The 15,910-nt window shown below is 39.3% G+C and overlaps 1 protein-coding gene across 1 annotated transcript in view; it reads right to left on the reverse strand.

The window, feature by feature from the left end:
- Nucleotides 1-15,910, reverse strand: part of EPSTI1 (epithelial stromal interaction 1) — a 293,203-nt gene that overhangs the window by 46,026 nt on the left and 231,267 nt on the right. Inside the window, exon 10 of the mRNA XM_044072047.1 lies at nucleotides 817-890. Within this exon, the coding sequence (XP_043927982.1) occupies nucleotides 817-890 (74 nt within the window). The remainder of the gene's footprint in view (nucleotides 1-816; nucleotides 891-15,910) is intronic.

The raw sequence follows: 15,910 nt of genomic DNA on the forward strand, positions 1-15,910 counted from the left end.
GACAGGCAGAAGGGCAGTATCATGTGTGTGTCTGTGTTTCATCAAAGCAGGTCAGTGGGATGTATACTTTACATGCGTGTGTGTGTGTGTGTGTGTGTGTGTGTGTGTGTGTGTGTGTGTGTGTGTGTGTGTGTGTTTGTAAATGTGCATGTGTTAGGGTTACAGTAAGGGTTAGGTAAGAAGATGGTTTAAGTGTATATGATTCTAAGTATTTAGAGTTAGGGTTTGGGTTAGGTTAGGGAACAGATCTTGTGTATTTTTGTGTGTGTGTGTGTGTGTGTGTGTGTGTTTGTGCGCGTGTTGTGTCTGAGCTCTCTTGTGCAGTGGTACTGTTTTGGGAATTTTAATTTAGACACAGAGTAGGTTAGGAAAGGGACAGTGTTAGGGATAGCAAGCATTAGTAAGATGGAGTGGGAAGCTGAGACATTTTCCCCCTTTTGGTATTTCAGACATTTGTGCTCTGCTATGTGGTTTCTTAGCACTTCACAAGTCAGGTTTAACAGTGGCTCTGTCTTATATAAAAACAGTTAATGACAATTAGAGTCTATGTATATGCACACGCTCCTACACTGTGTTACTGAGTGACATAAGCCACAAACGTGCACTGCTGATTATGTTCTACCCTTGAAAAAAAAAAATGTATTTAAAAAATTACAGAAACCTTCAAAGAGTAACTAGCAAGCATTTTCTGTGAATAATCAAGGATGTTTTCTTTAAACCTACAACACATTTTCCTCAAAAGTGCATACTTTTCCTGCTTAATAAAAATATGCATCCTTAGGTGAAGCAGTCTTTAAGTATAAAGATACACAGTACCTTCTGTGTGCATTTTGTATTTCCTGTAGTCTCTGTTCTTCTTTTACTTTTTGCTTTTCTTCTAATAATTCACTCTGGTAACAAAACATACAAATGTTATAGCAGAATTTAACAAAATGCATAACTGAGGAAGCTACTGCACTTAACATTCTCTAACTTGAAAGAAATTAATGACGTCCTTAATCTATAGCAAGGTTAAAGATTCATGTAAGACCATATACTATTTAACTGTAACTTTCTTCAAATTTTCATTTTATGCCTGTTCCATTAAACACTAATGTGTCTCTGGCATATTTCCTCCTTTGTGAAATTTAGTATGACCTCCAGGCATTGTTCATTAACTAAAATGGTAAATGGACACACAAATTTTCAAGTTTTGCTCATAAGCTGTCTCAAGTTTAAAAGTAACACTACATCTCTAGTCTGAATAGTCATTACAAAATGTTTATGAGTGACAAAAGTAAACTGAGACAATGAAAAAAGTTGATATGTTTCCTAAATAAATGGATCCACAAGATGGTAGTATTTCTCAGTGTTTGTATACTGACGTGTTATTATGATTTATGAATGCAAATGTAGAACAAAAGTAATGGAAAGTAACGCATCATTCTTGGTAACTTATCTCTGTGTACTGAACACATTTACTTTACTTACATTTTGGTACTAAAGTGAAAAATACTGGTATCACAGAAATAACAAGTAAAATTATATGGTAATAATTGAAATTAAAACTGTTAAGTAATGCTATTCAGTCATTCAATGTTCTTTCACAAAGTAAAAATTATGTTGATAACTTTGTTATTTAATACCATCATTCTTTAACCCTTCTCATTAACAAACCTCTAAAAACGTTCACCTCCTTTCCAGCAGGTTACATTTCCAAATTGTAGACTTGCACTGAATACATTATTTTACGTTAGTAAAATGCAAGCTCTGATACAGAAGAGGTCAATCAGACATGACTGGCAGGACTGTACTGTATGGCTAGAGGCAGCATAGACAGCAAAACCTTCCCTCACCCTTATCCATAATGTGCATGTACCTTCCTGACAATCTCCATTTGTTTCCACTTACAAACAGCTGAGGAAGACTGAAATGCCCAGGGGCTACAGTTCTACTTCTTTCTGTACAGTGTTGCCTGTTCTGCAGCAACTACAAGTTTTGCCTTTCATTGCTATCAACCCGACCTCTCAACCTCTTAGAGCAAGAAATCTGGGCAAAGCCACAAATAATAGGGAAACAAAGGCCCAAAGCTAGAAACAATTTTTAAATATTTCTCTTACAAACTTGGAATGTTAATAGAATAACAGGTTTTAAGTTTGCATGAATTTTCTGAAGGTTATGAAGTCTGAACCTCAAATGTCTGTCATTATCTTCTGACTTCAGTCTTTAATGATTTAGCAATAATTTTCCAGAAAACCACAGTTTTATGAAAAGTGGAACAAAAATATGAGGCCAAAATCTGGACATTCTGCAAAAATCTGTACAGTTGAGAGGTATGCTATCAACCAATGTGTGAATATGGGAGGCAGAGTTTGGCATCTTTCTCAGTGCACTTACTGCTCATTTCAAGACCATGATACATTTAAATGGAGAATTTAACAAGCTACTAAAAGAATAAGGAAAATGCTTTCCAGGCCTCTGGATATCTAAGGCCCAAGAGGTCTCTGTTATTCCTAAAGCAGATATTAAGTCTCATTTTATCTTGTAGCTTAAGGATACTTTATTGTTGGATAGTGATACTAATGTTAATGGTTTTCTATGAGTTTTTCTTATTCAATCAAACAACTCTGTTCAACTACTAGCTAGCTCCAGCCTGTATGATGGTATGTATTTTTTCATTAGTACAGTTGACTTATATGAGTAAAATATTCCATGCCTGTGTGTGGTGTTTTCAGTATTTCATGTATGCCTGCTTTTGTGTGTGTGTGTGTCTGTGTGTGTGTGTGTGTGTGTGTGTGTGTGTGTGTGTGTGTGTGTGTGTGTGTGTTTGTATGTGCATTTGTGTGTATGTTTGTTTATGCTCTTGCATGCATGTGTGAATATATGTTGAGGGTTGCAGTGAGTTACAGTGCTTTTATTGCAGTTTATGAGTCCAAGATCAAGGAGCAGATATATACTACTGTGGCCCATCTGCCTTTGTGTATTTATTTATTTGTACCTATTTATTTAGTTAATTAGTTACTATGAGGATTATATGCTCAATAGAGTGGTTGTAGTTTGTGGGTGTGTGTGTATATCTATGATTTGCGGGTGCATGCTCACATGGGGGAGTTATAATAGATTATATTGTGTCTGTCAATAATAATAGATTATATTGTGTCTGACAGCAACATGTTGCCATATATTATTGGGGATATTATTTATGCATTTATTCATTCATTAGATCACAGTCAGATAGCTAAGGTATAGACAGTCAATAAAGTGGCTGTAATTTGTGGGAATATCCATGTGTAGTGGGTTATAATGAATTGCACTGTAGGTGTCTGACAACAGCAAACCAAATATATATTACTGAGGCTATTAGTTATGTAATTATTCATTCATTTGATTCCAAACAGATACCTTATGTACACAGTCAATAAAGTGGCTGTAACTGGGGGTCAGGTTGATATGTGTGTGCGTGTATGTGTGCGTGTGTGTGTGTGTGTGTGTGTGTGTGTGTGTGTGTGTGTGTGTGTGTGTGTGTGTGCGCACATATGTGTGTGTGTGTGTGTGTGTGTGTGTGTGTGTGTGTGTGTGTGTGTGTGCGTGTGTGTGTGTGTGCGTGTGTGTGTGTGTGTGTGTGTGTGTGTGTGTGTGTGTGTGTGTGTGTGTGTGTGTGTGTGTGTGTGTGTGTGTGTGTGTGTGTGTGTGTGTGTGTGTGTGTGTGTGTGTGTGTGTGTGTGTGTCTGTTGGGGGAGGGTTATAATGGATTGCACTGTAGTCTAAGAGCAATGCCTTGAAATATATACTTTGGTCATTGTTTATCTATTAATTTACATCAATTAAACACAATCAATAAAGTGACAGAAATGTGTAGGCACGTGTGTGTGTGTGTGTGTGTGTGTGTGTGTGTGTGTGTGTGTGTGTGTGTGTGTGTGTGTTCAGATAACTAGCAATGGGCTACTCTGCATATGTCTGACAGTTAAAAGCTGAAATGCATTCCTGTGGCCATTATCTATGTACTTATTTGATTATTTTGTAAGAATTGTACATCCGAGGTGGCTGCAATTAGTGGGCAGCTATGCTTTCTGCAGATGAAACCGACAAACCCATGCTGTAATTTGATCACAGTTACACAGTCATTGACCTGGCATGGCAGGGATAGTGCACATTTGAGTATAACAAACGGAAACACATTAATGTGATCATTATTATTACTTTTCTTATTTGATAACAACTGGACATCTATGGTGTACATAACTAAAAAGATGTCTATCACAAATGGGTACTAAGGCAGTCTGTGAATGGAAGTGACTGGTGCTAGCTTGTTTGATCACTTTTAAACAGTCATCTACCTACCATAAGATAGCACCACCTCAATCAAATTAGCCACAACCATTCAGCTGCTTCCTGCAGACTCACTCATGATTTGAAGTCACCAGTTGTTACTGCATTTATGTAATCTAAAAACACCTTTATTCCTCTGCTAATTAGGTGAGAATGTCAGTATCTCATGTCAGATATTACTTGAACCAAGAATATGGGGAAGTTATTTTGATGAAACAATACCAGAGACATAATAATAAATTAATATTTAGTCCACAAAAACAGCAAAAAACAAAATAATATGACAATAAATACAGGACTGTAAATGAACACATGTACAAGTAAAGGCTTGTCCCCACTGCATGACCCATGTTAATGCTTGTTCCAGTAATTGTGCAGTTTCTCTAGAGTGAAAACAGGTCAAACCCCCCCCCCCTGCACTACCATCACCCAGGAAAACCCATGCTGTAGCCCTCTCTGGTGTTTTGAAAAAAAAAGATTTTGATATAATGGGCTGGATTATGCAGTGGACGAATGAATGATGGAATTTGTCCCTTCTCCACTGTTATGCGATCTTGAAGTTGGTATATATAGTTAGCAGGGGATGTGGGGGTTTGCAGCCCCCCACATGAAGGGAGCAGGGGGGCTTGCCTATTGCATTAAAAATGTATTCAGTATTTTTAATTTTCAGTCTTTTGGTTTAAACCATATATATATATATATATATATATATATATATATATATATATATATATATATATATAGGTTTACTATTGAATGTGCGAATGCACTTCGTTCGAACGGCGACCTCATCGACGCATTTGTGTGAACTGAAACTGCGAAAACTGTTCGCTAGCGAACCGAAACCGCGAAATCTTCGACGATCGACATTACCGGCCACGCAACACCTCCACACCCATGCTACCATGGGTCGGATAGGGGCGAGGTTTTGCCGTTCGCACATCTGGGAGTTGGTGTAGTGGCGATCGCAGTTCTGCTTTCGTGCAAGACGAGTCGCACATGTCGGGATCGACATTTGAATAGTAAACCATATATGTATATATATATATATAAATATATGTGTGTGTGTGTATGTGTGTGTGTGTGTGCGCGTGTGTGTGTGAACACAAGCTCAGATGCCAGTGCCACACCTCTATATTGTTTGAGGTCTGCAACAGTTTATCATGGACTAAGACATAAATGGATTAAAAGTTTGTTAGAGTAAGAGTGGAATTCCTTGAGACAAAAGGTAGCTTGCCAAAATTTCTTCAAACTACCAAACATATATAGATTTTCCAAACCTGGAAGAGAGCTCTAAGAACAAGTCTAAGTTACAAATGACAGTAAGTAAATGACATCCTGAATGTGCTCTATAGGTAAGAATACTGATGCAAGCAAATTTCTGATTTCCATCTGAATGTCTGGATATGGATGTGTAGCCAAAGCCCCCACTGCTGTAGACACCTTCACCTTATCTTGGGCAAATGAAAGAAACCTCTCTTGATTTTGTGTACGGAAAAGTGAAGAATAATAGTATTCATTGTAGCCCTTGCAAATCTAATATTGTGTTCTTTAGCTGTAATTCTAGTTGCAGTTATTTCGATTCACTGCAGTTTTCATTAAGAGCACTTGGCTCTTCCAAAACATGAGCTTATGTTTTATGGGTGGAGAGCATGCAGTTCTTCTACAATGCATATGGCCATACAATGTACACAACTAATAACCTACAAGTAACCTACCTGGGAATATCCCATGCATTAGCCAGCAGCTTGAGTTCTTTAGGTTCTGTATGCTGTATTCAGTAATCATAAGAATCAATGTCTGACTGTTATCATTGGTAGCTATGTGCCTAATGATAAACAGTGGCTGCTGTAAACATGAACATTCTGTACTAATAATGGCAAGGCTTTCAGTGCTGGGCTTCAGAGGGGACATTTGCCACTTCTTGTACCAGAAAAAAATAGCAAGTATATTTTAGACATGACAAAATATGTGACAGCCACCAGTGAAAAGCAGCTAGTGCTATAATATTAAAACACTACAACAAAGCGAGCTGGAACAAACTACAGCAGTAAAGGCTGCTGAAGCAAATGTTACAGTGCAGCAGACTGGAACTATATGCCGCAAAAAGAGACCACCTAGAATTCATGGCAGCATAACTTGCAGGAGACGAACTATAAAGTTCAATTAAAAATGTCAGATTAGTATAGCTAATCATACTTAAAACAAATGAAACAAATTATATATTTAGAGTCCCAAAACAAATAACATAGTGGAACAGTCCTTAATTTTCATCCACAGACAAAGATTATTCTGCTATCTTGGACATGCATGACAAATTGCACTCAAAACCCAGCACCTTTTTTGTATGCCACTAAAACAGTGATAATTTCTAATTTAAGTTCCTAACTCCACTGCTCACAGATCTGATGTGCATAGCATTGAGATACCATGTATAGGTATTGATGATACATGCATACTGCCACACCTGTGATGACCTCTGGTTTCTGCTGCCAAGCACACAGTGTGACTGTTATTGCTGCTGACCATGACATCTCATTCCACCAGAGGCCAGTACAGCAGTGCAATCCTTCCTTTGCTTGAGTAGAGTATTCTAGTGATGGTCATACATCTTTTCTCATGGGCTTCTCTAGCCCCCCAGTTGTTATTTACATTTATATCTGCTGGGTCAGAGTCAGGCCTTTACCCTGTAATGCCATAGATTTAAACATTCTACAAAGAAAAGTAGTTTGGGGGTCCATATTCCGTGATCGAACATTTAGGTGATCGAACACCTAAAGGTCGACACGTAAATGTCGAACTCTGACAATCGCAAATGGCCATTTATGCAAATTTTTTCCCTGAGAAAAATTCTCTTGGCTGTCATTGGTAATTTTCCCTTTTCCCCAATGTAGAGCAATCTCAGAGTTGGTATATTTAGTTAAGGGGTGGGGGTGGGACAGCCCCCCACATTGGGGGGTGTGGGGGGCAAAGTCCCCTCCACTTGATTAAAGGTGTTTCATAGGTTCATAGGTTGGTACTAGGCTATCAGCCCTAGGGCCTGTACAAGCCTAGCCATAACAATTCCCTGGCTATTTCTTCCCACATTATTTACTTTCCTGGACCCCTGTCTAGCAGGGCGACTGACGTGATCCCTGGGGTGAATTTCCTTTCTCCCATCCAATCGTCAAGGTTCTTCTTGAAGAGGTCCAAAGAGGCACTCTGCTTGACATGTACGGGCAATCTATTCCAGAGTCTGGGGAGTCTCTGGGTCAGGAACCTATCCCTCCAGCATGTTTTGTTTATTGTGATGACAAGGTTTAGATCCCTGGAGCATGTAGCTCTTTTGGATTGGGATTTCTTTAAGTGTAGCATGTCCAACAGCTCTGGGTTTGACATGGCCTTGTATGTTAAGCAGAGATCGCCTCTGAGTAGAAGATATGCGACAGAGTATAGCTGGAGTTTTTTAAGGCGGTCAGCGTAGGGCATCTGCTTTAGGCCTGTGATTCTTTTAGTGAGGTATTTCTGAGGCCTTTCCAGTTGTTGCAGATGTCTTGAGAGGTACATACCAAATAGGGCGTTGTATTCTATAATGGGTCTAATGAAGGATGAGTACAGTGGGACAATGACCTCCTTTTTTCTGGATGAAAAGCCCTTCGTGATGAGGTGTGCCACATAGAAGGATTTCCTGACTGTTGTGGCGATGTGGTTATCGAAGGTGAGACCACTGTCCACCTGTGTCCCTAAGTCTCTTATCACACTTATGCGTTTAGTGTACTGCCACCTATATGGTAATTCATGGATACATGTTTTTTCCCAAAGGGGATAACAATACATTTCTTGGCATTGAGCTTGCGCCCATGGCTCTGGCACCAAGCATCTGTTTCTGTAAGGCCCTTTTGTAGAGTATCCACATCATTTGGGGATTCAATAATGGCTCCCAGTTTGCAGTCATCTGCAAACTTTGTTGCTCAGAGTCCCTTAGTGTTGACCTGTACTTCAGAGAAGTAGATGCCAAACAAGAGCGGCCCCAGGACTGAACCCTGAAGTACTCCACTTGTCACTTGTCTGGAGCTGGATTTGGAGTCGGCTACTTTTACAGTGTGGGTTCTATCAGTAAGCCATTTAGCAACCCATTGGGTGACATAGGGATTAATGCCCAACTTATTAAGTTTATCTATGATTCCAGAGTGGGGGATGGTGTCAAAGGCCTTGGCAAGGTCTAGATAGGCTGTGTGGACCACCTTACCCTTGTCCATGGCTCTGGAGACTGATTCAAAGAAGTCAATCAGGTTCAGGAGACAAGATCGGCCCTTCACAAACCCAAACTGGGTGGGGTCCAGTGTTTGAAGGTTGCCAATGTCTTTGTTTATAAGTTCCATGATAATATGCTCCATGGCCTTGCAGATAAGGCTTGTCAGACTGATGGGATGGTAGTTTCCGGGATCCAAGGTGGATCCCCTTGTGGATTGGGATAACTGTAGCTCTGCCACTCAGTGGGCACGAAACCTGAGGTGAGGCTATGATTAAACATGACACTCAGGTGAGGTGCCAGTTCATATTGTAGTTCATGTAGTACGCAGGTCGGGATGTCATCTGGGCCCATGGATGCTGTAATCTTGCCTTTAGAGAGTGCGTTTTGTACCTGTGTGGCGTTATTACTGGAATTTGGCAATCTTCGGTATTGAGATGGGCCATTTAGGGGGTGAGAGGGCAGTGAAGCTGGCACTGAATCGATCTGCCAGGATATTGGCAATATCCTTCGGATCAGTATATTTAATGCCATTCTGTTTTAGCTCAGAGCAGATCTGAGCATTGCCATTTAGATTCTTGACAGTTATAGAATGCTTTGTGGTTGTCTTTGGAATCTTTGGCAATTTTATTTTCGTAACTAGCTTTGGAGGATTTTATGAGGCATCTCAGTTTCTTACTGAGGCTAGTAAGGGAGTTTTTTGCATCCTGGGATTTTCCTCTTTTCTGCAAAAGTTTCTTCCTTTTGTTGTAAAGTTTGTTTATGGCAGGGGGCCACCAGATTGGCTTCCTTTTTTGGTCCCAGGAACACCAAACGAAGATCACCACGATGTAATAAACAATGTATTCTTTTATTTATAAAATAACAAGCGTTTTCGCATACTATCCAGTATGCTTCATCAGGTAACAATTCATTATAAAATCTTGAATACTTATATAGCAATAAAAGCCAAGTTAATGACTTAATTTCCCGCTCTTTTTTACCTCTTAATTAATAATCAATTTAATTTCATTCATTAACCTCTTCAGTTAAAGAAACATTCTATTGCTACTATAAAAGTCATGTCCTCACTTCAACATTCAACTTAGATTATTATAAATCCAATTAAACTAACCCTAATTCAAAAAATCAAACCTTTTTTTTTGGATGAGAGCATTTTGGTTCTATTTGGGATGGCACGATTCATGCATGAGTGGATGTGCTCGTACAGTGCCTTAGTGTAGGATTCAGCAGTTGAACTTTCAGTTCCCGTCTGCATGGGTGTCATGAAGTTTGTCACTTCTGACTTGAGTAGCATGAAGTTGGCTTTGGAGAAGTTTTTTATGGTGGTTTCTTTACTGGGGGGTGGGGGTGGGATGTGGATGTTAAGGGTGATTAGCTTATGGTCAGACCTGACTAAAGGTTTGTTTTGTTTTCTATGGCCAAGCACATTTTTTCCCAGGGAAAACAATTTGCGTAAATGTCCATTCACGGTTTTAAGGGTTTGACATTTATGTGTCGATGTTTAGATGTTCAATCATTTTAACGTTCGATCACATAATATAGACCCGTAGCTTGGTACTTCAATTTAGAATTTTTTTTGCTAGCTTGAGTTTTAAAAGCTAAGCAACATTCTTTAATCAACTGTACATCTTATTAATTCTGTAGCCAATGAGAACTTATTTAAATTTATTTATATACTTGTATCTCATCAGAATGATTTCATGAATGCAGAATTTAATAATATGGTTAAATGAATTGGTGTTATCCAGGCCAAATTTATTTGGGTCGCTGAGCATACTATCCAAGTCTGGTTTCTAAGTATGTCATTTATTGCATCATAGTTTTTGTAAGTAATGTCTTGGAGAGATGATTTATTTATGACCGAGCCTGGATTTACTCTTAGGCTAAAATGATTCTGTCATGAGCTGCATTAATTACAAACAGCACAGCTATGTACAAGGAGCAGAAAAATCCTAGACATGTCTGTATTATAAAGACACTACTATGTCTAGTCTAGTCTGCCTTGGTTTCATATAGTTCATTCAGAAGTTTTTCAAGTAACATAGTCAATATCTGAACATGTTTATTTGATGTTGTCTAGACTAGTCAGTCGGTGTTTAGGCAGTCAAAATCTTTTTCAAACATTTTTTTTCAGTGATTTTTTTTCCTGTTGAAGTTTGGGAAGGAATCAACATGCTCTGTAAGGGACAAACACTATACAGCAGGTTCAAATCTTCATTGTATTCATTCAGTCTCTGACTGACTGCTTAATCTACTGCACAGGACATCCTTCGAGAAAGAGCTCAAACTATACTGCCTAAAAACTCTACGATTCCAAAGGTCATAGTATATCTTAGCAAGGAGTAGAGACTTTGTAGTTTAACGTTTAACTGTTAGGTAGCCCTTTTCTGACAATTATATGTATTTTTCAATATTTATACTCAGTTTCTCGTACAAGACTTTTACTGTTTTATTTACTTGAGAATTAAATGCTTTATTACGTTGGTTTCAAGAAAATAATTTTATTATTCACCTTTGAATGGATGTGGCTGATGGTTTATTCATCTGCTAAAGAGTTTATGCAACCAGCATGCCTCTACAATTTTGTGGCATCTGCCCATTGACAGAGATGTCTGCTCAGTTAAACCGTTACCACTTGAATAAGTAATAGTTGGCTTAATTTAGGAAACAAAATGCTATAACTTATTTATTTCACGTATTTTATTGTTCAGCTTTGAAGGCTGATAGTTTATTAACTGAGTAAATATTTTTTACATTTACCAAAACTGTGTGGCATCTGCCATTCAGAAAGGAAACTGCTCATAGCTAGCTGCTACCATTTGAATAGTTATATACTATCACCATCCAACTTCCACTTAATTGAATAATGATATGGTATATTGGATATATAAAGAGATGGTATTCTGTTTTTGAATTGTTCCACTGAAGGCGAATTGCTGAGGTACCAGAGCACGTCCAATAAATGGATTTATTATCTTACCATCTTGATTTGTCAGCGTTAACTCTCAAATTTTGACTGTGTTTTGTTTTTTACCATTTGAATAGTTAAAGGTTGGCTTATTTTAAGGGCAAACAGTAAATTGTGCTCTTGTCTTATTATTTTTGATTATCTGGAGGCAGAATACCTTAAAGCTTAGGAAAAGTTAGTGTTGGACTGTCACAATTTTCTTCCTATTATGAGTGATACCTTGTGTGCAGGTCTGCAAAATAATTCTGGTTACATTTCACTTACTTCTGGTAAGATCAAAATTAAAGACACTAGGCTCTGCCTTAGGTGAGTGAAATCCTGGGAGAAAATTATCATAAATATGACTTGCAGCTGTGCAGTATGGAGCCTATGTGGATGTGATAGATGTTGGCTGTTACCCAAGCAGCAGTTCACATTTATTGTATACCTTAAAGATTAACTGGTCTTTGCACTTTAAGGTGTATCAGAGGGGGGAATGAGATCCCATATTGCTGGTTCTGTATCACATGAAACACTCTTGACAGAATGCCGTATATGGAATATCTAGCTTTTCTACATCAGACAAGGGGATGGGAAGCCTTTTCTAATCAGATGTGCTGTTCCCATTGATGTAATGATGTTCATTCACTCTACCATATCTTGTTGCATTTTCAAGATACAGAACCTTCTTAGATTTTTCACTCATTTGTTGATAATGACAAGTCTTAATTACCCGTAATTCTTTTAAATTAGGTGAGATCTGAAATGTCTTTCATTTTGTCCCAAAGAGGTATGACACTGATATAAACTCCTTGCAAAACTAAATGAGGCATGTCTGTTTTATTTACAAATGTATCACCAAATACTAGGATGTTTTGGGGTTTGGTAAGTCACAATGCCTGTCATATGGGCTTTGAGGTGTGGCTTGGTTCAGTGTTAACTTAGGTATGTTGCTATTATGGACCTGCCTAACGTCATGGTACTGTGGCAGTACATGTGTTATCTATTTGTGTTCACTGAGGTTCTGTGTTTGTTGAACTCATGTCAAATGTACTGACTATGAACTGCAGTCAGATGAAACAAGCTAGCTGAAAATCACTTTAAACATACCAGAACAAAAGCATTTTGCATACAGGCAAGCCTCACTGCACACCTATGTGGAGATAGCCTGCAAACTACCTTTCTTTATACACTAACTTCATTTGCCCCCAAGTAAAGAAGTGGTAAAGTCAAGTTCACTGAAAGCGTTTTTCACTGGACCTATTTTACTTGATTAGTATTCACAGTTACTGCCACTGAATGGCATTCAAGCATCTGTTTTCTTGAGTCTATAGTTTCTTGGGATGCAGAGGGGGCTTTTGGGTCTATATTCTTCAGAACCTCTGCATATGTGGAAGTAGGTGATTATGTATGCTCAGAGGGAGGGCCTACTTCTAACAGTTTAAGATCAATATTCTGGATATACACTAAATTTTCCATATATATTTTAAGGTCATGTAAGTAATTAAGTAGGCAGTTCATTTTCTGTAAACATGAGACAGTTATTACTAAGCCTCAGGTAAGTTACTCTGAAATTTAGTTCATGAAGTACCTTCATACCTACCATAAAGTAAAATCCTTCTGTTATAAAACATGGGTCAGTGCAATGTTTACTGATAGTCAAACTGAAGTTTTACCTTTGTTAAAGTGTACAAGTAGTTGGTGAGAAAATGTGTATTACAGGCTAACTGAATGTTAACATCTTTAAAGAGAGGCCATCACAATAAGACCCCGTAGTAAGCAGCAAATAAGAGAAGAGTAGGGGAGATTTTTGTTATCGAGCTGACTTAACAGGCAGGTAACTGTTACACAGGCACTGGATTAGTACATAAGGTCAGTGTGGGTCAGGTGAGGACAATCAGACGTAGCCACCTAGCACTGTGGTCTATTGGCTGTCAAGAAAACTTTAAATGTTTTTCCTTATGTTAAGTAAAAAGCACTTAATTTCTAGATGTTCTTCATGTTTCACTGTTGCAGTCATTACATTTGGGTTATCTGCTTGCAGGTAGCCCTCAGTTGGCCTGATTAACAAAGTCTTGGGTCCTGTGTCGGTTGCTGTCCCTTCTTCCATGACATCAGGTCATCAGGGGTATAAAACATGCAGCCAATGCCATTAAATCAGTCTTTCTTGCTGCGCGGTGCCTGAAGCAGAAGCAGTTTGCAAGTGCCGGTCAGCCGACTCCTGAAATTTTCGTTTTCGAGTTTCAGAACCGAAGTCTTCAACTAAAGCTAAGTACTCCGTTGGGGAAACTTTTTCTTGCTCCTTACCGATGTCAGTAAAGGTTAATAACTGCATTACTTGTGGAAAGCAAATACCTCATAAAGATTTTCATTCGCACTGTATTCCTTGCCTAGGCCCTGACCACGACGTACCTTGCTGTCAGTTTTGTGCTTTATTTAATCAGTGCACTATCTGTCGTCGGTATATTTTCGCCTCTAAATATTTTGGTTCTCGGATTAATTATCCAGAAATGTCGTTGGTTAGCCATCCAACTACCAGGATTCCAAAAAAATGCAAAGATAAAAACAGAGACAGGCCGCCGAGGTCCAAAACTGCTGACAACGATTCTCCTAAGCCAGTCGCCAGTTCGCCGGTACTCAGTGAGGTGCTTTCGCAGCCCCTGATACCCGCTACTTCTGATTCGCAGGCCTCTACTGAGATCCATTCAGAGTTCAGTATGCCGCGAGATGCTTCAACTATGGAACCCGCAGATATTTCTACCTTGGATGGGTGCGGAGCCGCTGTGCAGGCACCGGCTTCTGAGGGTGTATTCAGGCCTACGGGCTTGCATATTAAACTGACGTCTCCTTCTTTACTTAGGCCTAAATCTTGATCCATGCCTAAAAAATGATGCCTAGGCCACATGCTTAGGCCTCTATACCTAAAAAACAAATAATAAGAATGGCTGAAGATCTAATAACTCTAATCAGGAGTAGCCAACCCCCCCCCCCCCTCTAAGAGGCCTAGGACTGAAGTTGATTATGAATCTTTTGATCAGGATTCTGTTTTTTCTGATTCTTCTGAAGATCTGGATTTGCCCGTATCTACTTATGAAGATTCTGATGCAGAGGACTCCATTCCCTCTGCTTCCCCTCCTGAGGATTTTTCTTTGGGGAAACCTTACATACTCTAAGGGAGCATTTCCACTGGGAAAGCCAGGATTTTTCTGATTCAAAAAAGAGGCTTAGGGATTTCCTTCTCCTACCTCAGCATAGGCCTTTAGCTATTCCTCCTGTACTAGACATTGTTGATGATACTTTTTCGGAATCTAGTTTGGCCCCTGATTCCCTGCCTCCTGCTCCCAGAAAACCCAACAGATACTACAGGGTCCCCGAGTCCCACAAGTTCCTTTTTAAAAATCATATTGCAGATCCAGAGACTATTTCACAGGGGCCCAAGGGCATTAAGGCTTCTACTGCTAAAAATCCTACCCCTTCTGATAGAGACTCCAGGGCACTGGATAGATGGGGTAAGAAGGTTTACATTTCTGCAACTTTGGCCATTAGGGCTTTAAACTGCCAGTTTCATATGTTAAAGTATCAGCAACATGTTATTGGACTGCTTAAACAGAAAATGATGTTGATTCCTGACTGTGTGGAAAATAAAGAATTACAGGATTTAATGCATTCTGCTGAACAAGTTGGAAAACATACTTTGCGATGTGGTTTTGATTCATTATAGGCCTCTTGCAGGGCTACTGTTACTGGGTCTGTGCTCAGAAGGCATGCTTGGCTTAAGGAGCAATCATTCCCTGACCATGTTAAAGCTAAATTGTTGGATGCTCCTTTAAATCAGGACCGCCTGTTTGGCAACAAGGCTAAGGAAGTTCTTAAAAAGATGGAAGATAAAGCTAAATCTATGCAAACTGTTAAAGATTTTTTACAAGTTCAGCCTCCTAGATTTAGTAGGCACTGGCCCTCTAAGAAATGGTCCTTTCCAGCCCCTTCCAGCTCTTCTCAAGCCAAACTCAGGCACAGCAAAAACCCCAGGTTTCAATCCCAGGGGACACACAGAACTAAGCAGTGCGGGGCCTCCACTTCCAAATCTGGGAATAATAAGACTCCCCCCTATGATGAACTGTCTCAATGACTTCCTTTTAAAATTTTCAAGCACTTATCAACTGACTGCCCCTTTGGGGGGAAAGATTGCTCTTCGTGCAAAGAACTGGGAACTCATTATCCAGGACAAATGGGTTTTAAATATAGTGTCCTAGGGATACAGATTTCACTTCCACACGTTGCCAACACTTAGCAGGTGGCCGGACCTACCCCCAAATCAGTGGGCAGAGGCCCAAAAACAAGTACTTTCTCTCTTAAGCATGGGGGCTATTCAACTGGTACCAGAAGAGGAAAAGGGACAAGGTTTCTAATCGAGACTTTTC

Source organism: Protopterus annectens, chromosome 5.part0 (genome assembly GCF_019279795.1).
Source record: "Protopterus annectens isolate FY-2018-M chromosome 5.part0, PAN1.0, whole genome shotgun sequence".
NCBI classification, from domain to species: Eukaryota; Metazoa; Chordata; order Ceratodontiformes; family Protopteridae; genus Protopterus; species Protopterus annectens.